Genomic DNA, 24605 nt, shown 5'->3' with positions numbered 1-24605 from the left:
CGCTCCCCACACGGTGAGGCGGGGCGCCTCCTCCCCGCTCCAGTCCGGGGGAGGGGAAGGGGCGGGCGGCGCAGGGGCTGTGACAGCTCCCGCCCGGACCGGTGCCAGCTGCAGCCTTGCTTCAGCGCCCGGTGCCAGCTGGCTCCTTCGTCTGGGACGAAGGCGGAGGCTCGGGGCTCCTTGTAGCCGGTGGCGGTGGGGGGGTCGCCCCCCACCACGCCCCCACCCCTCTACTCGCCCAAGAGGAGCCTCTCCACCGAGCCCTGCATCCCGCTGCCCTGGCAGCCGGTCCAGCTAGCCACTGGCCCCGTTCACTGTACCTGGACTTACCCACCGGCTCTCTCCGGATCCCCTTATCAAAGCGGATGGGGGTCGCCGGGGACCCCGCCCCCCAGCCTTTTGCTAGAGCCTGCAGGGCTGTGCGAGCTTGAAAAGAAACATGAAGGTGGGTAAGGTGGGGTCAGGGTTGAGGAGGAGCAGGAGAGGGCGGGAGAGGAAGCTGACACGGTGGGGAGTTTGGGTGGGAGAGAGAGGCTGAGGAGGAGGGGAGAAGGGTTTGAGCTGAAGCTGCGTTTCTGGGGGACCCAGTGAATCTATAGCCTCCTGCTGGGAGGTGGTGGAGATCTCTGCAGGGGCATGGACAGTGAGATGGGCCAGAACTCCAAAGAGGGCTAAGAAGGGCCTGATCTTTTCCAAGAGCCAGCTGGGGACCCCTAAGTGCGCCAGACCGGCAGGCCCCAGTGAAGGTCTTCCTGTTCCTCCCCCAGCTCCTGGCAGGATTGCAGCACCTCCGCCTGACCAGTCCGGAGGACTCTAAGGAAGCAGTTATGCCTGCCGCAGTTGTGCTCTGGTCCAGCTGCCCCGGTCCAGTCTCATGGCTGTCCACTTTCCTCCTTGTGTCATAGGTGGGCTGGCCAGGTGAGAGCTGCTGGCAGGTGGGCCTGGCTGTGGAGGATAGCCCAGCTCTGGGAGCACCGCAGGTGGGAGCCCTCCCTGACTTGGTGCCGGAGGGGACACTGCTCAACATGGTGTTGAGGAGAATGCACCGGCCCCGAAGCTGCTCCTACCAGCTGCTGCTGGAGCACCGGCGTCCCAGCCACATCCAGGGGCTGCGCTGGGTGAGTACCTTTCACCTGCCCAGGCCAGGGCCAGCACCAGGGCTAGAGGGGGGTCTGGACTGTAGCTGGCCATGTTGCCGGTGGCCCAGCTTGCTCTGGGGGTGTAGAGTGGTACAGCTGCGGTGGACAGTGGGTCAGGAAGCTTGCCTGCAGTGTGCATGGGTGGCTCACACAGCTGCAACGTGTGTGTCTGTGTGTGTGTTGTGCCCAAATGTCTCTGGGCATGGGGGGGAAGGGGAAAGGGATTTGTTATTTACCTGTCACCTCTGTGAGCCGGGCATTGAGTTAGGTGCTTGTGGGTACTTTCCAGGTGGGGGTGGGAGGTATGGGGGCCAAGTCAAAGGGCTGGGGTGACGTAAATTTGGTTACAGTTCTGGGTGCGTCACCGTGGCAACATTGTTTCTTAGTGAGCAACTGAACTGTGCTAATTCTGCGTTTTGGTCTTGGGGTGAGGTGGTCATGTGGACACCGCTTGGTACCTGCCTTTGGGGGGGCTCGGGGAAGGATTCTGAGACATTTGGAGAATCTGAGATGACCTAAGTGCCCTTTGCCAGTGAGAAACATCTCCAGACCTGAAAGAATGGAGGAGAGAGCAGGAAGGGTAAAGAATGGTGGGGATTGGGAGGCACGATAATGGCTGTACCGTCCAAATCTGCAGAGAAACTGTCCCCGGCCACCCAGACTAAATAACGTAGCCTGAGTTTCAGTTATGCCTCTACTGCCTGTGTCTGCCCATTCATTCCATCATGCCTGTGTTTGAGAGACTCTGGGTACCTGTCACTGTGTTGCCCAGGCTGGTCTGGAATTCCTGGGACCAAGCAATCTGCCTGTCTTGGCCTCCCAAAGTGCTGGTATTATAGGCATGACCTGCCGTGCCTGCCCGGGAGAGTGAGTGAGTCTCTTTCTTTCTTTCTTTCTTTCTTTCTTTCTTTCTTTCTTTCTTTCTTTCTTTCTTTCTTTCTTTCTTTCTCTTTCTTTCTTTCTTTCTTTCTTTCTTTTTCTTTTCTTTCCTTCCTTCCTTCCTTCTTTCTCTTTCTTTCTTTTCTTTCTTTTTCTTTCTTCCTTTCTTTTTCTTTCTTCCTTTCTTCTTCCTTTTTTTTTTTTTTTACTGGAGTCTCGTACTGTCTCCAGGTTGGAGTGCACTGGCATGATCTCGGCTCATTGCAACCTCCACCTCCCAGGTTTAAGATTCTCCTTCTTCAGCTTCCCAAGTAGCTGGGACTGTAGGCGTGAGCCACCACACCCAGCTAATTTTTGTATTTTTAGTAGAAACGGGGCTTCACCATGTTGGCCATAATGGTCTTGATCTCTTGACCTCGTGATCTGCCTACCTCGGCCTCCCAAAGTGCTGGGATTACAGGGGTGAGCCAGGAGTTCATTTCTTATTGGCAAGTTCTTTTGAGTAGAATAAACACCACCCTCTCCCTCCTTCCCCCTACCTTGCTCAACTGCCATTTACATTGAGGCTGAGTTGAAAAAAACCGAGACCCACCAAGACAAGGGGCTCCCCTTTGCAATCAGAACTGAGAAAAGAATCCAGGTGTTGGTCCTTTTAGAGTTGTTCTCTACCAGGGTATTTCTTATCATGAGCCTGGGTCCTCCTCCGCTACCCCTCTGACTCTCCGGGTCACTGGCTGTAGCTACTGCCTGGAGCCAGTGGGCTGGAACCCTCCCTCCCTCCTTCCCTCTCAGGCTATAATTACTTGTGCATTTCCTGTCCCCTTCCCAGCTTGTAAAGGCAAGGTAGGGGGTGGAGGGAGGGTCAGGTGCCAGGACAGTGAGGTCACTGGAGGATCCCTTGGGACCTGAAGTCGGGAAGGGAGTGGAAGAGGCCACCAGGCTCTCTCCTGACTTCCCCCAGCCCCTAGAAATGAAGGGCTGGTGTGCGTGGGGAGGCTAGAAAGGTGGGGGTGAAGGTTGCTGAAAGGTAAAGTGGGGCAAAGGCATAGAAACAATGCCCTTCCCTGCCAGGTGGACATTGGTGACTAGAAAGAACTTAGATCTTTAGTGCTTAGAGGCAGGCGGCCACTCCCCCTTCTGATGACCATCTTTGGGAACTGGGGTGGGGAGGTTTCATTCCATCATGCCTGTGTTTGAGAGACTCTGGGTACCTGTCAAGCTGTACTTCTTACCTCCTGATGCTGCCTTTAGCCTAGGGAAGGCTTCCATGAGGGAGAGAGCGCCGGCTGTGAGCATGCATACCCAGGGTGAAGGGGTGGGGCCCGAGTCCCCGGAAGACAGCACTGCCAGTTATCGAAGCCAGGCCTCCCTCTTCGAAAGCCAAGGGGGAAACCCATCAACCTCCCAGAGAAGAGGTCTGAAGACAGCTCTTTCTGTTCATACCTAGCCCAGGACAAGAGAAAATGAAAACAGGTTACAGCAGGAGGGCTTGCAGTTGATACAGACTAAGGCAAGAAAAGGACTTGACAGCTACGGCAAAGCTGACACTGGAATGGGATGGAAGGATATCTTTGGAAAATAGGAGGGGAGGTGAGATCTTGTCTGATGTCCAGAGGCAGGGGCAAGATCAGGGTGACCTCTGGTGGTTCTACTGGCTCAGGGAAGTCTGAGATGATTCTCTTTATGTGACTGCTTTGGGGGAAGTGGCCCTATTTTGTAACTCGAAGAACACTTTTTTTTTTTTTGAGACAGAGTTTCGCTCTTGTTACCCAGGCTGGAGTGCAATGGCACAATCTCGGCTCACCGCAACCTCCGCCTCCTGGGTTCAGGCAATTCTCCTGCCTCAGCCTCCCGAGTAGCTGGGATTACAGGCACGCGCCACCGTGCCCAGCTAATTTTTTGTATTTTTAGTAGAGACGGGGTTTCATCATGTTGACCAGGATGGTCTCGATCTCTTTAACTCGTGATCCACCCGCCTCGGCCTCCCAAAGTGCTGGGATTACAGGAGTGAGCCAGGAAGAACACACCTTCATCTAACCTGTCCAAACCATGGTGGGAGCTAATAGGTATACAGTACTTATGTGCCAGACATTATTGTAAGAGGTTTGCCTCTATCATATCAAATAATTCTTGCTGGGTGCGGTGGCTCATGCCTGCAATCCCAACACTTAGAGAGGCCGAAGTGGGTGGATAACCTGAGGTCAAGAGTTCAAGACTAGCCTGGCCACCACGGTGAAACCCCGTCTCTACTAAAAATACAAAAATTAACAGGACATGGTGGCTGGTGCCTGTGATCCCTGCTACTGCGGAGGCTGAGAGGTAGGAGGCCGAGGTTGCAGTGAACTGAAATTGCGCCATTGTACTCCAATCTGGGTGACGAGCAAAACTCTGCCTCAAATAATAATAACAATTCTCACAACAGCCTTGTGAGATAGGTACTAATGTCATCATCCGCATTTTATAGATGTGAAAACGAAGGCACAGAGAGGTTAGGTGACAGGTTCAGTTCCACAGCCGATACGTGGCAAAGCTGGGCTTTGGTCCCAGGCAATCTGGCTGCAGAGTCCAAGCTCATAACCATATAACCACCATGCTGTGCTTCTCTCTTGCTACAAATAATAACACTGACACCCTTAAGGCATCACCTCACCCCATGCACCCTTCCCCTGTCCCATCACAGGCAGCCCTGGCCTGAGACCTTAGCTGTGACCCAAGGGAACTGGTCTGACAGGTCTCCAGGCGGAGATCTCCAGGCTGTGTGACCTCTCCAGCCGGGCTCTGACATTCAGTGACAGGGAGTGAGGGTGGAGCAGGCCGCAGTGCTGGTGCCAGGGGAGTTAGTGCGTCCTCTTCCACCCTGAACCCTTTCTGTTCAGGAATGAGAGGAGAGAGTGGGTGAGGACGTTCACCTTGACCCATATCAGCTACTTCTTCCCAGCTAAGAACCCTGAGACTAACATGGTATAGCTTTTTTTTTTTTTTTGCACTGTGTCCCAGTAATAGGGCCCATCATGAAATAATATCTGATCAAGTCAACTAATGTTTACTACAGAGTTATTATGATCCAGGCAGCATTCCAAGTACTTCATTTCATTAACTTTTTGATCCTGATAACCCTGTGTGATAGGTACTACTTTTATCTTTTTTTATTTAAAAAAATTTATTTATTTATTTAATTTATTTTTAAGACGGGGTCTCTCCATGTTGGTCAGGCTGGTCTTGAACTCCCGACCTTAGGTGATCCGCTCGCCTTGGCCTCCAAAGTGCTTGGATTACAGGCGTGAGCCACCACGCCCGGCCAGGTACTATTTTTATCATCGACCCCAGTTTACAGATGAGGAAACTGGAGCACTGAGAACTTCAGCAACCAGCATGAGCTCACACAACCGGATGGTAATGCAAAAGCTAGGATTTGAACCCAAGCTTCTGGCTGCCGAGCCCACACACTTGACCACTGCCCCCGAGTAGCAGCCCTCTCTCCACCTCATCCTAGAAGGTTGCCATGCACACAAACATCCTGGGGGCACAGAGAGGTTAGAATAACAAACCTATCTACCTTTGTCTAACCCAGTGGTTTCCAAACTTACTTGGAGCTTGCCCGAGGGCAGAGTACCTCTACTGTCTGTGTCCTTTGCACACAGAGGAGGAAACATGGGGATGGGCATCATGGGAGATGGTAGGATAATGCTAAGAGCATGGCCTTTGGAATCAGACAGGCACAGGTCTGAATCCTGGTGCCCTTACTGACCAACAGTTAGGGCAGGCTGTAGAACCTGTGAGCTTCCTTTTCTCTAGCTGTGAAATAGGAAACAAATACCTACCTCTATGGTCGGCACCAGCAGCAGAGTTATTCAGTAGACTTTTACGTTTCTAAATAGTTGTGTGATCTCTCTGGGCTTTTGCTTTCCTTGGCAAAGTGAGAGAGATTTCTTAAGGTCCCTTCTTTAGTGCTTATGAGCTAGGGCCCCATTCTCTGACCCGCATGCTTATCCCCTGGGGGAGGACAGGAAATGACCAGCCTGGCCACATGACCCGGCACCTCCCCTCCTAATGTGCCCTCTCCCTGGTCAGAATAATACCAGGAAGGGGGCCGGTGCTGGAGCCTGGGTTGTGGGCTCCAATGGGAGTTGGGGCAGGGACTGGGGCCACCTGGGCATTTTGACATGAACAACAACAAGTCATTAGCACTCAGGCACTGTTTGTTCCGACAGAGGGGCTGGCTGGGTAGCATTCCTGCCCTTCCTCCCTTCCCTGGCTCCTCCTCCTCCTCATTTCCTGTCGTTAAGTCTCCAGGGTTCTATGTCTGGCACTGGGCTGGGCCCCATGACCCGGGCAGGGATACCCTTGGGACACCTAGTGACTTCCGCCCAGCCCTGGGCCAGGCGCCTGCGCATGCCAGACGTCAGGCCTCTGCCTGGGTATGCAGTGCCAAGATGCCTGTGCCCAGGCCTGGTTGCCAACCAGCAGGTCCTTTTCAGGGAGATGGGAAGGTAGGAGAGAGGTGGCTGGTGAGAAGAGAGAAAAGGGGCAGTGGGGTGCGGTGGGTGTAGGGAGACCAAGAATGGGAGCACTTCTGGATGGGAACTTGAACTTCTCCACAGCTGTCTGACTGTCCCAAGTATGTGTGACTGAATTACACAAGGCACCTCACCTACAGGCTTTTATTTCGTCGTAAGTCACAGAGGACTGACAATGCCCGCTCTGCCCATTTCACATCTGATCCTATTTTACATGAGATCCAGTGCAATCAAGGGGGTGGTTGTGCTTTGTGAACTGTAAGGTGAGCCCTTTGAGAGGACTCATAGAGGGCAGAGCACCCTGTCCAGAGATGTCCACAGACCCATTCTCAGGTGGCAGGAAGAGAAGGGTCATGAGGGGCTCTCATGGCCATTATTCCAGGGCATAAGGGGCCCCGGAGCACCAAATGGCTTGATTGTTAACAAGGGCAGAAATCCTTGCTAAGCAGTGTTGCCATGACAAAGCGTGTCTTCGTGAGCCAGTCCTGCGTGCCACCAAGGACTTACTCACTCTCGCAGGGCACGGGCTAGCAACATCTCAGAGAAGAAAGACGCCTTCCAGCAAGCAGCCCCACCCTAAGGCTTCACAGCTGAGTACTGGCTAACATGTGCATACAACTATATACCAGGCAATGCTTTAAACATTCGCTGTGTAGCAACTCATTTAATTCTCCCAAAACCTTATGAATTGGTATTATTAGTGCTTTATAGATTTTTTTTTTTTTGAGGTGGAGTCTTGCTCTGTCACCCAGGCTGGAGTGTAATGGTGTGGTCTCTGCTCACTGCAACCTCTGCCTCCTGGGTTCAAGCAGTTTTCCTGCCTCAGCCTCCTAGTAGCTGGGATTACAGGCACCTGCCACCACCAGTTTTGTGTTTTTAGTAGAGATGGGTTTTCACCATGTTGGCCAGGCTGGTCTCGAACTCCTGACCTCGCAATCCGCCCGCCTTGACCTCCCAAAGTGCTGGGATTACAGGTGTGAGCCATCATGTCTGGCCCTTTATAGATGTTATAGATAGGGAAACTCAGGCAGGGAGTGAGAGGTGAAATCATATGTTTCAGGTCACATCTGCAATCACTGGGGGAGCAGGGATTTGAATCCAGGAGCCTGGCCTCAGGGTTTGTGTTTTTAACTACCAGGCTGATCCAAGGCACAGAGAGGGCAAGAGACCTGCTCATGGGCCTGTGGATGGGCACAGAACCTGGCTGGGGATCAGGCCTGTGACCCCAGCCCAGGAGCGGGCATTCCCAGGCCTCCTGAGTTGCTCACACCCTGGGCCCTGAGTAAGCAGAATGTGTGTCTTGGGGCTCTGATGCGTAAGGAGGCAGTCCTTGGATTGGGTCTGGTGATCAGGATGGCAGGGTGGGAAGACATGATGCCTGGGGCACAGGGTGCTGAGTGAATATTTGTTTCTTTGCTGAGTGAGGGCCACATGCATGCATTTGGGATTGGGGCCTAGGCAAGGGTGGGAGTGACGAGGGAGGGGAGTCGTCCAAGAGCTGGGCTTGAAGGTCTCACACTGACGTGCGTGCTTTCCCTGCTGCCCTCAGACACCACTCACCAACAGCGAGGAGTCCCTGGATTTCAGTGAGAGCCTCGAGCAGGTAGAAGCCTGGAAGGCGTGGAGCTGGGAGAGGTGGCACCATTAGGGGTTCAGAGCTTGAATGCTGTGCCCTTCCTCCCTCCAAGGCCTCCACAGAGCGGGTGCTCAGGGCTGGGAAGCAGCTGCATCGGCATCTGCTGGCCACCTGCCCGAACCTCATCCGGGACCGGAAGTACCACCTTAGGCTCTACCGGTGAGTGGAGGCCCTGCTGCCTCCCTGCCCGGCCTCACCGCTTTCTCGCCTTTCCACTCTATTCCAGGCTCCTGGGGCTCACCCTGCTTCTAGCAGGGGCATGAACCAGGCTTGGGCCTCAGAGGGTGCCTTTCTAAGGCAGAGTGCCTCCCTGCCCTGCCACCCTCCTTCCACTGGCTTCTCCCTATTCTTCCCTCTCCCCTTCTACCTCCTCTAGGCAGTGCTGCTCTGGCCGGGAGCTGGTGGATGGGATCTTGGCCTTGGGACTTGGGGTCCATTCTCGGAGCCAAGCTGTGGGAATCTGCCAGGTGCTGTTGGATGAAGGTGTCCTCTGCCATGGTGAGCCCAAGCCCAGGGTGGGGTGCCCTGGGCTGGGCTAGGCAGTGATGGGGATGGGACAGGGCAGTCCTGGGAAGCAGGCACCACTTGGGGAGTAATGAGGGGTGGCATTGCAGTGGGGTTTCATACCCACATGGCCTCAATTTCCTCTCCTCCCCCACACCTGGGCATCTGCCCCCCAGTGAAACACGACTGGGCCTTCCAGGATCGAGATGCCCAATTCTACCGGTTCCCAGGGCCTGAGCCCGAGCCCATGGAAGCTCATGAGATGGAGGAGGAGTTGGCTGAAGCTGTAGCCTTGCTCTCCCAGCGGGGGCCTGATGCCCTGCTCACTGTGGCACTCCGAAAGCCGTGAGTCAGAATCCCTGCGCCCTGTGACCCCAGGCTGCACACAGCACTCAGATTCCATGCTTGCTCAGATTGATCTCTGAGGGTATCCCTTACCTGTTGCAGAGGGAAGGGAACCTGGCTGGCCCAGAAGCCCCTGGCCCTGACTGCCATGGACTCGCTGTGTAACCCGGATTCCCCCACACTCCCAACACCCCCAAGTCAGTTTCTTCCTCTGTAAATGAGGGTGTTGGGCCAGGGGAGGTCTCTGAGGACCCTTCTCACTCAGAGACATAGTTGTGGCTGAAAGCAAGTGGGCTTTGGAAACTAGTCGGGTCCAGGTTCAAATTCCAGCTGGACCGGCAACTGGCTGTGTGACCTCGAGCCTCCTGCTGCTACTTCCTCTTCTGTCAAGTGAGGATAATAGGACTGCTCCATAGGCTTGGCAGGAAACAGTGCATGCAAAATGCTCATCACAGGCACTGCCACATGTGCGCGCTCAGTAGAGGTTAGCTGCTGCTGCTGACCGTCGATGCTGAGGCACTGCCGGGCACAGGTTTGGGCTGGGTGGGTGGGGTGGTTCCCTGCGCCTGGTCCGGCCCCACAGCTCACCGTATACTCCCATCCCTCCTGTGCCTGCAGCCCAGGTCAGCGCACCGACGAAGAGCTGGACCTCATCTTTGAGGAGCTGCTGCACGTCAAGGCTGTGGCTCACCTCTCCAACTCGGTCAGTGCCACCCTCCCAGCCCTGCCCCGGCCCAGGCATCTCCTCTTCCCATGACTTCCCTAAAACTCCAACCGCTGGGCCAGAGGGCAGTTTCTCCACTTCCATCTATGGCTGGAAATTTTCAGTCTGATTTCTTGCCTCTGGCGCTGCCCTGTCTGAAAACCCTTCTGCCTCCCTCAGCCCATTTTCTCCACTTGCCTTGTCTCCTGCCGAATCCTGGGAACTCCTGACCTGGTTCCACATCTCTGTCCCCCAGCCCTTGTGTCATTGGACCTGATCATAGCCCTGGCAGGAGCCTGGCTGCTCTGCAGGTGAACTTGCCCCACCGACTCTCCTATCTCCACCCAACAGGTGAAGCGAGAATTAGCGGCTGTTCTGCTCTTCGAACCACACAGCAAAGCGGGGACCGTGTGTAAGTCTGGCAGAGGACCAGAAGCCAAGCACAGGGCCTGGGCATGGGCAAAAGTATATGGAGAAGGAGTGGTAGGTGCCAAGAGGGCCCAGTCCAAGCTATGCTTCTGTCAGTGTTCAGCCAGGGGGACAAGGGCACTTCGTGGTACATTATCTGGAAGGGATCTGTCAACGTGGTGACACATGGCAAGGTGAGCCCCCCCGCCTCCCGCTTCCCGCCCCAGTGCCCTGGGTCCTAACTGCTCCCTGGCCTGTGTCCTCATGGGCAGTGCCTTTGTTGGCCCCCTGTGTTTCCTGTCTGGGTTGTTTATCCTGGCATGGGTGTGTCCTGGCAAGGGCTGGGGGCGGTGGGTGGGCTGAGACTGAGGCCTGGCTGCAGGGACTGGTGACCACCCTGCATGAGGGAGATGACTTTGGACAGCTGGCTCTGGTGAATGATGCACCCCGGGCAGCCACCATCATCCTGAGAGAAGACAACTGCCATTTCCTGCGCGTGGACAAGCAGGATTTCAACCGCATCATCAAGGTGCTGCTGCCGGGGTCGGGGAGGGCAGGGGCCGTGGGTCCGGAGAAGTGATGTGGATGGAGGAGTAGGGACCAGAGCAGAGGGCCCGTAAGGAGCAGGGCAGGTAGGAGATGCTGGGCTATGGTGGCTGGCAGTGGGGACTATGGCCCTGAGTGTGTGTGAGAAGGGGAAGCACATAGGGCACAGAAGGGGTTCAGTGAGACCAGTGACTGCAGGCCCAGTGTGGGAGGCCAGGGGAGGGGTGGGCATGCAGGTTGGGGACTAGGCTGTGGGGGAGGCAGGATGCATGGAAGGAAGGGAAGGCTGGGGAGTGGAGCCAGAGTCGGAGGTGGGAGAAGGGCTGTGGGTCCCTGTAGGATCCTCATGGGGTTCAGGGGCCGGAATGAAGGAGGTAGATGAGAGGCTGTAAAGCGGGAACAATCATGTGTTGAGCACGGGGTGTGGCCTGTTTTCCAGGATGTGGAGGCCAAGACCATGCGGCTGGAAGAACATGGGAAAGTGGTTCTGGTGCTGGAGAGAGCCTCTCAGGGCGTCGGCTCCTCCCGACCCCCAACCCCAGGCAGGAACCGGTAACACACCTGCCACGCTTCCTTTCCACACTGCCTCTCCTTTCATTTCCCAGTCTCTGCTCCCTTCCCCTGTGACATACCCCTGCCCTCTGGCCACCTGTGAGTGGAGAGGTATTGAGGTACCAGGATGTGCCTGCTGAGGCAGTCTCCCCCACCCCACACTAAGGTGGGACAGGGCTGGCTAATCGAGAAGAATGATGTGGTTGATTATTGATGTCTGCCCAGGAGTGGGAGTGGGGATTAGTGGCTCCAGTGCCATAGACTGGCCATTTCTGCTAGGTATACGGTGATGTCCGGCACCCCAGAGAAAATCCTAGAGCTTCTGTTGGAGGCCATGGGACCAGATTCCAGTGCTCATGACCCAACAGGTAAGGGCAAGAGACGCCCTGCCTGCTTTCTGACTCACTGGGTGATCCATTAGCCTGGAAGAGAGCCCGGCACCCTGCGTCTGGCCTCACTGGATGCTCGGTTGGTCTCTGCAGTGGTTGGCAAGGGGTCCAGTTGCCTGTGCTCTTGGTCTTGAGGGGAGAGCACTGTCACAGGGACTGGACACTGCTGGTACCTTGCAGGTGGTGGGATGTGGGGAAGGGTCCCTCCAGCTGTCCATACACCTGTGTCAGCAGACTTGGCCTCTGAAGCCTCCTCCCACCCCCCCACCCTGCCCTACAGAGACATTCCTCAGCGACTTCCTCCTGACTCACAGGGTCTTCATGCCCAGCGCCCACCTCTGTGCGGCCCTTCTGCACCAATATCCTTCCAGCCCTGGGGTGATGTATGTGTAGGGGAGAGGATGGTGTGTGGGGTTGAGAGAAAGAACCTCGTCAGCCTGACTGTGCTGAGTCCTCTAAATGCCAGCCTGCTGCCAGGCCCAGCTTGCTGGGGGCCCTGGGCATCCTTCCCCTCCTTTGCCTCAGGTGTGGTGGGTGGCCCCAGTTGAACGTTGTGGTTCCCTTGACTGGTCCCCACCTTCCATGCGGAACCCGCGGGTGGCAGCGAGCAGGAGCGCAGCACCTACGTCTGCAACAAGAGGCAGCAGATCCTGCGGCTGGTCAGCCAGTGGGTGGCCCTGTATGGCTCCATGCTCCACACTGATCCTGTGGCCACCAGCTTCCTCCAGGTATCTGGAAGTGAGGCACAGTGGGGCTGGGCTGCCTGGGGTGGACACAGCTACAGCCATCTCAGTGAATCTTGGCTCTTCTTAGAAACTGTCAGACCTGGTGAGCGGGGATGCCCGACTCAGTAACCTGCTGAGGGAGCAGTGGCCAGAGAGGCGGCGGCACCACAGGTGATGCTTTCACTCTGTTAACGTGTCATGTCCATAACTGGCAGTGCCATGGGCACCAAGAGCATATGCTGTGGAGTTGGGCACCTGGCTTCAGATCCAGGCTGCACCAGTTACTTCAATTCGTTGTCCATGTCAGTTCCTTTGCTGTTCACCCTCATGCCACATGTGCATCTATTCTCCTGCGTCATGTACTCATTCATTTATTCATTCTCACATCCTGAGTGCACCTGCTGCTCTCACTTCCTCCACTGGGCATGCGTTTATTACCGAATACCCTCAGTGCCAGCTCCTGCCAGCCCCACCCAGTACATTTCCAAAACTACCTTCACCTTTGCAGATATTCCCACAGGAACAGCTGAGATTTGGGGGGGTCGGGAGTGCATCTGAACCAGCACTCCATCTGACACCTGGGGTCTGCATCTGCCTTTAACTTCTTCCTTCCCCTTCTGGCCTTGGAAAATCACAAAGTCCAGGGGCCCGAGTTCAAGACTGTTTGCTCCTCTCTATGTGATACTTACCTGGTGAGGGCTGGGAGGAATCCGGATCCCCAAGGTCCTCCCTGCTCCTGTCCCCGGGATACCTGGGCTCACTCACCTCCCCTCTCTCTTGTCTGCAGGTTGGAGAATGGCTATGGGAATGCATCTCCTCAGATGAAGGTGTCTGCCTGGCCCCAGCTTCTTTCCTCTGCTCCTTCTGGACTGCAGGCCCCTCCTTCGCCCCCCACCCTGAGGGACTCTTTGTGCGTGGGAAGCTCCCCTCCCGCAGACACACCCTGGGGTCTGTGATAGGTGTTCACAGGGCCCTTGATGCATGTGGTGGCCTGGCCAGGCCCTGCTGGGAGACACAGAGGCCTAAGGCAGCCTCCCTCCTCCCCCACTCCCTGACTCCACGGGCCTTTATGCCTTTTGGGAGGTAATTCTTGCCCATAGTTAGAGCCTGGGAGAGGAGGAATGGTGGCTGGAGTTGGTGTCTGAGGCCCATGGGATTCCTGGTGGCCAGTGCTGTGGGAGCTCAGGGGAAGGTGAGGCCCCTCCCTGGAAAGGCAAAGGCGACCCAGGCCATTGTCTGCTGGGGCTTAAGGGGAAGCAAAGAGCGGCTGAGAAGATGTGACTTCCCGGCAGCCAGGATTTGGTTGAGGAATGAGGGGAAAATAACTGGAAAGGTAGATTGAGTTGGTGGTGGGGAGGGCAGTGCTGGTAATGACATCCAGGGGCCTCACCCACCCCTGTGGTCGCACCTGCTGAACGCCCCGCCCCTGCCTGCTGGAGGCTCTCACGGGCTCCTCCTCCTCAGGGGAAGCCCATTCTCCCCTCAGGGCCTGTGCTCTTATCCCTTAGCCTGGAAGGGTCTTTCTCTGGCTCTTTGCCTGACAGAATCCTTCACATTCTCATCTCAGCCAAATGCTGGGTTCCAGACAGGCCCCCTAGTCAGGCTCCCTTCCACCTCCTTATCTGAAGCACTCCCCCCTTCTCCCCAGCACGCTCTGCTGGGGTGTCCTCTGTGGTTTCCTTCAAAGCACTCTCGCCGTGTGGAATTGTTTTCTTTCCGTGTGGACTTGCTTACCGTCCTTCGGTATCTCCCATCCCACTGGAGGACTGACTTCCCTCCTGCGGGCCCCCACCTCCGCTTCTCCTGTGCTCACATGCTGCCTGGCTCTTGGCTGACGCTCAGAAACTGATGTGGACTTGACCTCCTGGGCCGGGCATGGGCACTGTGCTGGGTGCTGATGCTGCACTTCAGCCCTGGCCTGCGGGGCTGCTGTCAGGCCAGGGGCAGAGCAGTTAAAACAACCCGTGATGTGCTGTAACAAAGGTGGGGTGTCTGAAAATGGGAGGGGAAGAGCTAGCTCCAGTGCAGATGCAGGGAAAGTGTCCTGTGACGCAACTCCTGGAGCTGAGAGCTTCAGGGAGCGATGGTGGAGGAAGAAGAGGATTCCTGGCGGTCAAACCCAGGAGGAAAGGGAGCCCAGGAGGAGGGATCCCTGGAGGAACTAGAGTGAGAGCAGGACCCCAGAGGAGGCAGGAAGTGGGCAGGGCGCCCTGGGCCAGGGCCAGGGATCTGATCTTTGTCCTAAGAGCAGTGTCAACCATTGAAGGGGTTGAAGCCAATGTTGGCAAAGTCTGATTTGTGTTTTGAATAGGTCAGCTAAAGAGCCTGGGCTTTCTCCAGCAGACAATGGCTGCCATTGAAACCAAATGCGGGAGCTTAATGGGGTTCTGGTCAGACGGAATGGAGGAGGGCTGCAGGCACCTGGGAGGGAGGAAGAGGAGCAGAGTCCGGCCACTGGAGGAGATAAGGAGTGAGGCCTCGTGGGCAGGTGGAACTGGAGTTAACCTGGGCAGGGGAGGAGTGGGCACAGGAGACCCATTTCTTTTTCTTTTTTTTTTTTGAGACAGAGTCTTGCTCTGTTGCCAGGTGCCAGGCTGGAGTGCAGTGGTACGATCTCAGCTACTGCAACCTCCGCCTCCCAGGTTCAAGCAGTTCTCCTGCCTCAGCCTCTCAAGTAGCTGGGACTACAGACACGTGCCACCATGCCCAGCTAACTTTTGTATTTTTTAGTAGAGATGGGGTTTCACCATGTTGGCCAGGCTGGTCTCGGTCTCTTGACCTTGTGATCCTCCTGCCTTGGCCTCCAAAAGGGCTGAGATTGCAGGCGTGAGCCATCATGCCCAGCCAGGAGACCCATTTCAAAGAAGAATCCTCAAAGCAAGATGACAAGCCATGGGATGTGGGGAGGAGCCTGGAGCCTGGGAGAATGGCCGGGAAACAGAGTGGTCTGGGAGGCAGGATGCAAGGATCCGATGGGTATATGGAGTGTGAGGTGATGGATCACTAGTGTGGAAGGAGCCGGGGGCGTTTGAGACCAGGGTTCGGAAGAGAGTTCAGGGTTTTGGAAAAGGGTTTGGTGGTAGTTCTGGGAATCACCCATATGCACCATAGGAGGCACAGAGGAACTCTGTAGAGGGCCCTGAGATGTGGAAATGTAGGGAAGAGCAATGGATTGAGGTCTGAACCTGGACGATCTGCCACCCACAGAGCTGGGAGGAGGGACAGAGTCAGTACCAGTGTTGGAAAAAAGCAGGGTGGGAAAGGGAACCTGCATCAGGAGCCTGGCACCACAGCAGGTACTGCCTCGCCAGCAGAGGCTTGGCAGTGGTTTCCGCTCACTGCGTCCTTGCCTTCGGCTGGGACAGGGCACAGTAGTGTTGGTGGATAGGAGCGTGGAGTGGGAAAGGAGCAGGAGGGATTCCAACTCTGCCACTTATCAGCTGTGTGGCTTTGGGCATGTTACTTAACCTCTCTGAGCCTCATTTATTTCATCCATAAAATGGAAATAATAATACTTTTGTCAACGGGCCATTGTGAATATTTAGATCCTTAGAATAATGCCTGACTTGTAGCAAATGGTAGCTGGAGGGAAAGGAAGAGAAACCGAGTCCCTAGCTGAAGAGTTTTCCTATTAGGGCGGCTCTGGACCTATTTGGCAGAGGGAGAAGCCCACACATGGAGGGGCATGGATTTGCCCCACCCTTAGACGTGGGTCTTCTCCTGGAGCCTTGGCCCCAGGTGCCTTACCTGGGCTCAGGTGAATGTGGGAAGCAGAGCCCTCTAGTGGTATGATGGCTGTGTGGTGTCCGTGCTCCTGGGGACACAGGGCCCTCACAGTCCCCTCCCTGCACGCTCTCCTCCATGTCCTCCCAGCCCTATTTTCTCTTTCCTCTTCCTCCCAGGCCCGGAATTTGCCAATTTGGCTCCCCAACCAGGACGAGCCCCTTCCCGGCAGCAGCTGTGCCATCCGAGTTGGGGACAAAGGTTGGTGGTCTGAGCCAGCCAGGCACAGCCCGACATCTGCTCCCTGCTGTCCCTGCCTCTCTTGTCCTGCTTCCGTCATTCTTGACCTCGGTGTCCCTCGGCCAAGGTGGCACGCTATACTCTTCAGGGTCTGTGCTCCAGGCTGCTGGCCACATCTGCCTCTTGCACCCTTCTTTTTGCTCAGGGCCTCCCCACCTGTAGCTCAGCCTCTTGGGGGATTCCTCCTATCATTGCAATGGCTGCCCTCCCTCTCTGGGGTGGAGAGATCAGGCAGCCCTTCTCACAGCTCAATCTGGTCTCCTCTTCAGTCCCCTATGACATCTGCCGGCCAGACCATTCGGTGTTGACCCTGCAGCTACCCGTGACAGCCTCCGTGAAAGAGGTGATGGCAGCACTGGCCCAGGAGGATGGCTGGACCAAGGGGCAGGTGCTGGTGAAGGTCAATTCTGCAGGTGGTGAGTTGTGTCCCCGGGTAGACCCCAAGGGAGGGTGCCCTTAGGATGTGTGCGCAGGTCTCCCAGTCAAAGTCATGGTCATCATGCTCACTTTTCTCGTCTTCCTCAGTGTGAATGACGGCTAGCATTAAAGGGAGGTGGGTTGCATCTATTTGAAGTGCATTTCATGCAGTGCGTAAGAGCATGAGCTCTGGGGCCTGCTGCCTGCGTATGGCAGCAGCCCTTTAGCTCGCCATCTGTGTGTCCTCCAGCAGCGTGCTTCATCTCTCTGTGCTCAGTTTTATCATCCATAAAATGGGAATAGTAAGAGGACTTGCCTGCTGGAGGGACTGTGAGGATCAAATGAGTACATCCATGAAGGCAGTTAGAATGGCGCCTGGCACACGGTGACCCATAAGTATTATCATCATTTCTGTTTAGCTGTTTAATCTGAAATGGAAACAATCTCATGACATACAGGTTCTTTTATCCTATTTGCAGACAAGAACGCTGAGGTTCAAAGGGCGTGAGCCATTTCTCAGCTCACACAGTGAGAGTAGCTGGTGGCTGGGCGCAGTGGCTCCCGCCTGTAATCCTAGTACTTTGGGAGGCCGAGGCAGGTGGATCACAAGGTCGGGAGTTCGAGACCAGCCTGGCTAACGTGTTGAAACCCCATCTCTACTAAAAAAAGACAAAGAATTAGCCAGCTGTGGTGGTGGGAGCCTGTAATCCCAGCTACTCAAGAGCCTGAGGCAGGAGAATCGCTTGAACCCGGGAGGCAGAGGTTGCAGTGAGCTGAAATCACACTATTGCACTCCAGCCTGGGTGACAGTACAAGACTCTGTCTCAAAAAATAAAGATAAAATAAAGAAACAGAGGAGAGTAGCTGACCTTAGACCTTACTGTTTTTTAGTCACTCAGCAAACATTTTTGTGGGTCAGCTGTTAACCAGCAATATATTTTGAGCTGGAGATACCGCAGCAGGTCAGACAGGTCAGCGTGATGGTTAGGAGCAGGGACTGTGGACTCCCAGACCCGTGAAGGCATCTTAGGCCCACCATTTACTAGCTGTGTGATGCTGGGCAAGTTGCTTAACCTCTCTGAACCCGCATGACCTCACCTGTCAGATGAGGACGGTAACTATATCCCCACCGGGTTGTAGTGGCTGTAAGTGTGCTAATCTATGTAAAAGAACATGGCGGACTCAGGATAAGAAGGGGCCTCCAGAGAACCTGGAACATTCAAAATCACTGTTCTCTGTGGAGGGCACGTGCCTGAGAGCTGGAGCCCAGGGCAGACGAGTATTAGGGGCATTCAAGGGGTGGGGGTGAGAAAAGGAGCCTTCTCCCTTCAGAAGTGGGGTAAGATGGTGCCCTGCGTGCCCTGGGAAGCACTGCCCTCTGCTGGCCACCTGGTGAGTTGCAGTTGCCCAAAGGTGATGTTTATTGAGACCCTACTATGTGCCAGGCACTGTTTAGAGAACTGATCTCCAAAGCACTTGGATTGACACCCATGTCAATAACCAATATTTAATTAAAACCCCACTCCGCAGTGTGAATATCTGTTTATAAGTAATACACATATATTACTACACTAGTGTAATATAGACAAAAATAGAAATTGACGAAGTAGAAATGCAGAGCAGGTAGGAAAAAGAAACATAAGTAGAGGAGCTCATATTTTTCCCAGGCACATGGATGGTTGGATGTACCTCACTTTGGAGGCCACTGCTCTAGGCTCTGGGGACCGAAACACAGCCCTAGTCCATGAGGAGCTGATGAAAATCAACACAAGGCTTATGCAAGACACTTCCCAGTTTTCAGAGGGCTTTTATACATAGCACATACTTATAGCCACTCTTCATATACGTTATTTTATTTGACTTATGAAATAGTCCGGGCAAGTTTTATTGTCTCCATCTTACCAGGCTGAGGGAGGCTCAGACCCTGCCCGGGTTCTTCCTGACTCACTAAGACTCTTTTCTCATCCTCTTGGATGTGCTTCCCTGAGCAGTGCAGCTGCGTGGGCACATGCACCTGTGTATTCTGAGCACCCACCCAGGACTTCAACCCCGCTACTAGGAGAAACAACCTCCCAGCCTCCCAAACAGCACTTCCACCCTGGTCTCCAGCTGGTCCCTGGCCTCCCTCCCTTCCCCAACCCAGGCCGCCTCTGCTGTCTTTGCAGATGCCATTGGCCTGCAGCCAGATGCCCGTGGTGTGGCCACATCTCTGGGGCTCAATGAGCGGCTCTTTGTTGTCAACCCACAGGAAATGCATGAGCTGGTAGGGACCAGGCAGGGTGCCAGGGCCCAGGGAGGAGCTCTATTTTGAGGGTGGCAGGGATGGACTCTGGGGAGAGTCCCAGGGAGAAGAGGGAGGAGGGGCCTGGCTCTGGCTGCCACTGGGTCCTCAGCATGCAGATGGAGTGGGCCTCAGCTGATGGGGAGATTCCCAAGATTGTGAGGGCAGGGGCTGGTAGCACTGGTTGGGAACTCCCAAGGAGAAAGAGGACTCACCCTAGTTAAGGGTTCAACTGCTTTTGGGCAGGAGACAGGGGCCCAAAAGCAGGAGTCTTAGCACTGGGGAGCTCTATCCTCCAGCTGCTATAGCCCCTAGAGACCCTCCACTCCTTGCTCCTGCCCTCCTAACCTTCCTCCTACCTTGAGCATACAGTCCTTGCCCCAACCCTTTCCCCTACCCTATGCCTTTCCCTGGATGCCTCAGGCTGCTCCCTGAGCACTCTCCCACCTGCAGACCCCACATCCTGAGCAGTTGGGGCCCACTGTGGGCTCGGCTGAGGGGCTGGACCTGGTGAGCGCCAAGGACCTGGCAGGGCAGCTGACAGACCAGGACTGGAGCCTCTTCAACAGCGTCCACCAGGTGCGGGAGGCAGAGCTGGGGGAGGAGAGCAGGCAGCGGGCATCCAGCTTGGCTCTGCTTGGCACTCACTGACCTCCTGCCGCCCCTGCCCAGGTGGAGCTGATCCACTATGTGCTGGGCCCCCAGCATCTGCGGGACGTCACCACGGCCAACCTGGAGCGCTTCATGCGCCGCTTCAACCAGCTGCAGTACTGGGTGGCCACGGAGCTGTGTCTCTGCGTGGCGCCCGGACCCCGGGCCCAGCTGCTCAGGAAGTTCATTAAGCTGGCAGCCCAGTGAGTCCCTGGCCAGTGGGTGGGGCATGGCCAGAGTCCCCGGGTACCTTGTCCTAAGCCCCCCCTCTTTGCTTTGTATGTTGCTGAATCTGCCACCCTACTTGTTCCCTGGGTCCCCTGGAGCCTCTGCCTTCCCACGCCAACCAGCTTGGGTCCCTGCTCAGGCTGGCCTAGCTGTAGTTTGGGGACACTAGGGGGTGGCTGCTTCCCTTCCCCTGAGGGTCTCTGGCTCTTCTGCTCACAGCCTCAAGGAGCAGAAGAATCTCAATTCCTTCTTTGCCGTCATGTTTGGCCTCAGCAATTCAGCCATCAGCCGCCTAGCCCACACCTGGGAGGTAGGTGTGGTCTGGCCGGCCCCATCCTGGGAGTGCTGGTTGGGGCTGGGCCTCCCCCAGCAGCTGCTCAACTGCCTCCCTTCACAGCGGCTACCACACAAAGTCCGGAAGCTGTACTCCGCCCTGGAGAGGCTGCTGGTGAGTCTCAGCCCCGCCAGGCCTGGCTCTGCTGGATCAGCTGCGCTCAGCCCTGTCTTCCAGACTCCCTGATTCTTGGCTTCCCCGAGGCTCCTCTGCCCGTCCATTATCACTTTTAGGGTTCCCAACCTTGGCCCAGGTTCTAGCTCCTTTGGCCTGTGAATTTGGGGAGCTGGCTGAGGAAGGGGTGCTCAGCACTAGGGTGGGGGGCTGCACGGTGTGCTCTGGCCCTCAGTGTGTAACTGTGTGGGGGCAGGAGATCCTGTGTGAAGCTGGAGCATGTAGGCGTCTGGTCCTGGGGTCTGAGGTGCCAGGGCAGCATCAGGGGCTGCAGAGCCTGAGTGCCTGGCATGGAGTGCTCCTGGTGCACCAGGGCCTGTCAGCCCCTCAGGAACTCCTCCGGGCTTGTAGAAGAGGCGAGGACAGAGCTGGGAACGATACCTCCCACCTCCAGGAACTTTTGAGGATTTTGACTATTCCGAAGAGAAGCAGAGGAGAGGGGCTTCATCAGCACAGCCTGGTAGCTCTTGAGAGAAAATCCATCTCATGAGGCTCAAGGGATTCAAAGTTTACTCTCCAGAGAGGGAGGGACACAGAGAGAGGAATATAAAGGACAGAGAGATGGCAGAGACAGACTTTTCCAAGAAACTTGGGGCCCCAGTGAGTAACCACTGTGAACATTCTCAGCGCTAATGGGAGGTTGGAAGTGCTGTGCTCGCCTGCGGCAGAGCCTGGGTAAGACCTGGACCGAGGAGTGGCTGAGCTGGGGTCTCTGCACCTGCTGTGGGAGGGGCAAGTGGCCCCTCATTGGTTGGCTGGGGTCTGTGGTGGCTTACGGTGTGTGCAACCCCCTCAGTGTGGCTTCTTCCCTAGGACCCCTCATGGAATCACCGGGTGTACCGGCTGGCCCTGGCCAAGCTCTCTCCTCCTGTCATCCCCTTCATGCCTCTTCTTCTCAAAGGTAACAGGCCTTGCTGCCTCCATCTCCCATTCCCCCTTCCTGCTCCCCCCAATTCTCCCTTCCTACCTCCATCCCCCATTCTCCCTTCCTGCCTCCATCCCCCATTTCCTCCTTCCTGCCTCCATCCCCCATTTCCTCCTTCCTGCCTTCCACCCCCCATTTCCCCTTCCTACCTCCATCCCCCATTCTCCCTTCCTGCCTCCATCCCCCATTTCCTCCTTCCTGCCTCCATCCCCCATTTCCCCTTCCTGCCTCCATCCCCCCATTCCCCTTCCTGCCTCCATCCCCCATTGTCCCTTCCTGCCTCCATCCCCATTCCCCCTTCCTGCCTCCATCCCCCATTCCCCCTTCCTGCCTCCATCCCCCATTCCCCCTTCCTGCCTCCATCTCCATTCCCCCTTCCTGCCTCCATCCCCCATTTTCTCCTTCCTGCCTCCATCCCCATTCCCCCTTCCTGCCTTCCACCCATTTCCCCTTCCTGCCTCCATCTCCCATTGTCCCTTCCTGCCTCCATACCCCATTGTCCCTTCCTACCTCCATCCCCCATTGTCCCTTCCTACCTCCATCCCCCATTCTCCCTTCCTACCTCCATCTCCCATTGTCCCTTCCTACCTCCATCCCCCATTCTCCCTTCCTACCTCCATCCCCCATTCTCCCTTCCTACCTCCATCCCCCATTTCCCCTTCCTGCCTCCACCCCCCATTTCCCCTTCCTGCCTCCACCCCCCATTTCCCCTTCCTGCCTCCATCCCCCATTTCCCCTTCCTGCCTCCACCCCCCATTTCCCCTTCCTGCCTCCATCCCCATTTCCCCTTCCTGCCTCCATCCCCCATTTCCCCTTCCTGCCTCCATCCCCATTTCCCCTTCCTGCCTCCATCCCCCATTTCCCCTTCCTGCCTCCATCCCCCATTTCCTCCTTCCTGCCTCCATCCCCCATTTCCTCCTTCCTGCCTCCATCCCCCATTTCCCCTTCCTGCCTCCATCCCCCATTTCCTCCTTCCTGCCTCCACCCCCCCATTTCCCCTTCCTGCCTCCATCCCCCGTTTGCCCTTCCTGCCTCCATCCCCCATTCCCCCTTCCTGCCTCCATCCCCCATTTCCTCCTTTCTACCTGATCCCCCATTTCCCCTTCCTGCCTCCCTCCCCCGTGCCATGCCTACCTGGGTGTGCACCCACACTGCTGGAGAGATTACCCCTTTCCACCTCCCCGTTTCCCCTTCCTGCCTCCCTCCCCCGTGCCATGCCTACCTGGGTGTGCACCCACACTGCTGGAGAGATTACCCCTTTCTGCCTCCCCCCATTTCCCCTTCCTGCCTCCCTCCCCCATGCCTGCCTACCTGGGTGTGCACCCACCCTTCTGGAGAGATTACAGCTCAGGTGCTGGTGCCTCCAGGAGCGCAGAGATGAATTAGGAGTTTCCAGGCTGGAGGAAGAGTTAAAACACCAGACAAATAAGGGCTGCCTTTGAGGGCCTGTGTGAGGAGCCTGAGAGATACAAGGAAATGCTGCTGGGGCTTGGCAGGGCCAGGGGCAGGGGCCGCTTGGGGCGAGGCAGGGGCCGCGTGGGGCGAGGGAGGGGCCGCGTGGGGCGAGGCAGGCCCAAGGGAGCCGTTATGTCCTTTACCTTTTCTGGGCTGCAGGAGGGCAGGAGTTTGGGGACCTATGAATGAAACCTGTCTCTTTGCAGACATGACCTTCATTCATGAGGGAAACCACACACTAGTGGAGAATCTCATCAACTTTGAGAAGATGGTGAGTGCAGGGAGAGCGGGCATCTGCCCTTGACATAGGGACATGACTGTGGCCTGGGAAGGGGCAGGGCTTGGAGGCGGCTTAAACTTGTTACAAATAATATGAAGATAAATACTTAATGTGCCATAGTCCTGCCTTATTCCACTGCAGCTGGAGGCTCTGACAGGGTACCAGCCTCAGACAGCTCACCATCAACGAGAGCCCTTCCAGCCCTCTTCTCTCTAAGCCCTTCTCTCCTGGCCTCTGCTTCTGTCCTCTGTCTGGTCCTCGCTGGGCCTCTGGGTGTGCTGGGGAGAAGTACACATGACCCCACGTCTTATAGCCCCTAACCCTTGGTTCAGAGGGAGCTTGGCCTCCCTGCTGCTGTACAGAGCGGGACAGGGTCTGTCTCTCAGGCAAGAGCTCATGCTCCGGTGTTGTCTGCAGCGAATGATGGCCAGAGCCTCGCGGATGCTGCATCACTGCCGAAGCCACAACCCCGGTGAGAGGGCGGGTCCCAGGGCAGGAGGTCCCCCACCCTACATCCTCTGTGAGGCTCCAGGGTGGCTCTGACTCCCTGACCCCCCACCCCGCCCCACAGTGCCTCTCTCACCACTCAGAAGCCGAGTTTCTCACCTCCACGAGGACAGCCAGGTGGCGAGGATTTCCACCTGTAAGTGTGGGTGGGAGGGGGTGCTCATCGTAGTTACCCATATCCTGGGTACTTGCCACATACCAGGCACCGAGCCCGGCCCTTCCATACATGACAGTGATAACGTTAGCCCATGATATCGATGGTGTTCAGACTCTGTGCTCTGAGCCACAGGGCTCTCTGTCCCCTCACCCATGGGGAATTGATGATGGGAAATGGTTGGTGGGTGGCAGAGGGCAGGAAGGCTGATGTGATGTGGCTCCTTGGAGGGGAAGGGTTGCGCTCCACAAAGGGGCGTTGGTGCCTCCCTGACTGCTCTCCTCCCGCCAGGCTCGGAGCAGTCCCTGAGCACCCGGAGTCCAGCCAGCACCTGGGCTTATGTCCAGCAGCTGAAGGTCATCGACAACCAGCGGGAGCTCTCCCGCCTCTCCCGGGAGCTGGAGCCATGAGGAGGGGCTGGGACTGGAGCTGGAGCAGGCACTTGCTGCCAGGAAAGCCGGGGTGTGCTGGGCCAAGATACCCACAGGCTGGCCACAGCTGGGCAGGGCTCTCTGTGGAGTGGACTCGAGGCCCTGGAGCAGGCAGCGTGGAGGCAGCCGTCCCCTGTGATGACTGGCAGCTAAGGAGGACCTCGGAGTGGACCCGAGCCAGGAATGGGGAATGACCCAAGGCCAAGGAACGGGGGACAGAGGCCCCAGGAGTGGGTGGAGAGTGGAGTGCGCTGGGACGTCGTGTGCAATAGAGAGCTCTCTACACCAGGTGTTTTCCAGATTCTGTGCCTCTGGCTCTGTGGTCCAGCCAGGCCTGCGGTTTGTTTTCACTATGGACAAGGACACACAGAGAGGCTGCATGTGTGTACCGTGTGTGGCAAG

At 56.4% G+C, this 24605-nt stretch overlaps 1 protein-coding gene across 6 annotated transcripts; it reads left to right on the top strand.

Annotated features, from left to right (window-relative positions):
• The first annotated feature begins 106 nt into the window (after positions 1-106).
• RAPGEF3 (Rap guanine nucleotide exchange factor 3) lies at positions 107-24491 on the top strand. 6 transcript variants are annotated; one of them, XM_078338173.1, is made up of 28 exons: positions 107-445; positions 906-1118; positions 8085-8138; positions 8224-8330; positions 8548-8669; positions 8906-9020; positions 9639-9723; positions 10075-10135; positions 10249-10325; positions 10514-10660; positions 11117-11229; positions 11509-11597; positions 11899-11977; positions 12196-12346; positions 12432-12514; positions 13131-13170; positions 16246-16327; positions 16636-16782; positions 18949-19046; positions 19518-19643; positions 19737-19918; positions 20163-20253; positions 20341-20391; positions 21265-21352; positions 23038-23102; positions 23529-23583; positions 23683-23754; positions 24064-24491. In XM_078338173.1, exons 1-28 carry the CDS (start codon positions 440-442, stop codon positions 24180-24182), a joined length of 2718 nt encoding a protein of 905 aa, XP_078194299.1. In that variant the 5' UTR covers positions 107-439; the 3' UTR covers positions 24183-24491. The 6 variants fall into 6 exon arrangements, with proteins under 6 accessions (XP_078194299.1, XP_054093869.2, XP_078194301.1 ...); XM_054237894.2 differs by having other exon boundaries at positions 23498-23583; XM_078338175.1 differs by having other exon boundaries at positions 8875-9020.
• The last annotated feature ends 114 nt before the right edge of the window (positions 24492-24605 follow it).

This window comes from Callithrix jacchus, chromosome 9, assembly GCF_049354715.1.
Source record: "Callithrix jacchus isolate 240 chromosome 9, calJac240_pri, whole genome shotgun sequence".
In the NCBI taxonomy this organism is placed as follows: Eukaryota; Metazoa; Chordata; class Mammalia; order Primates; family Cebidae; genus Callithrix; species Callithrix jacchus.
This window is presented reverse-complemented; position numbering and strand designations above follow the sequence as displayed.

What these genes read in the sequence shown, in the direction of transcription:
- RAPGEF3 (XM_009003210.5), top strand. An exon ending in CAGTGCTCATGACCCAACAG is followed by an intron (nt 11,598 to 11,898) that starts GTAAGGGCAAGA and finishes CCTGCCCTACAG; the next exon opens with AGACATTCCTCAGCGACTTC. An exon ending in TGGCCACCAGCTTCCTCCAG is followed by an intron (nt 12,347 to 12,431) that starts GTATCTGGAAGT and finishes GGCTCTTCTTAG; the next exon opens with AAACTGTCAGACCTGGTGAG.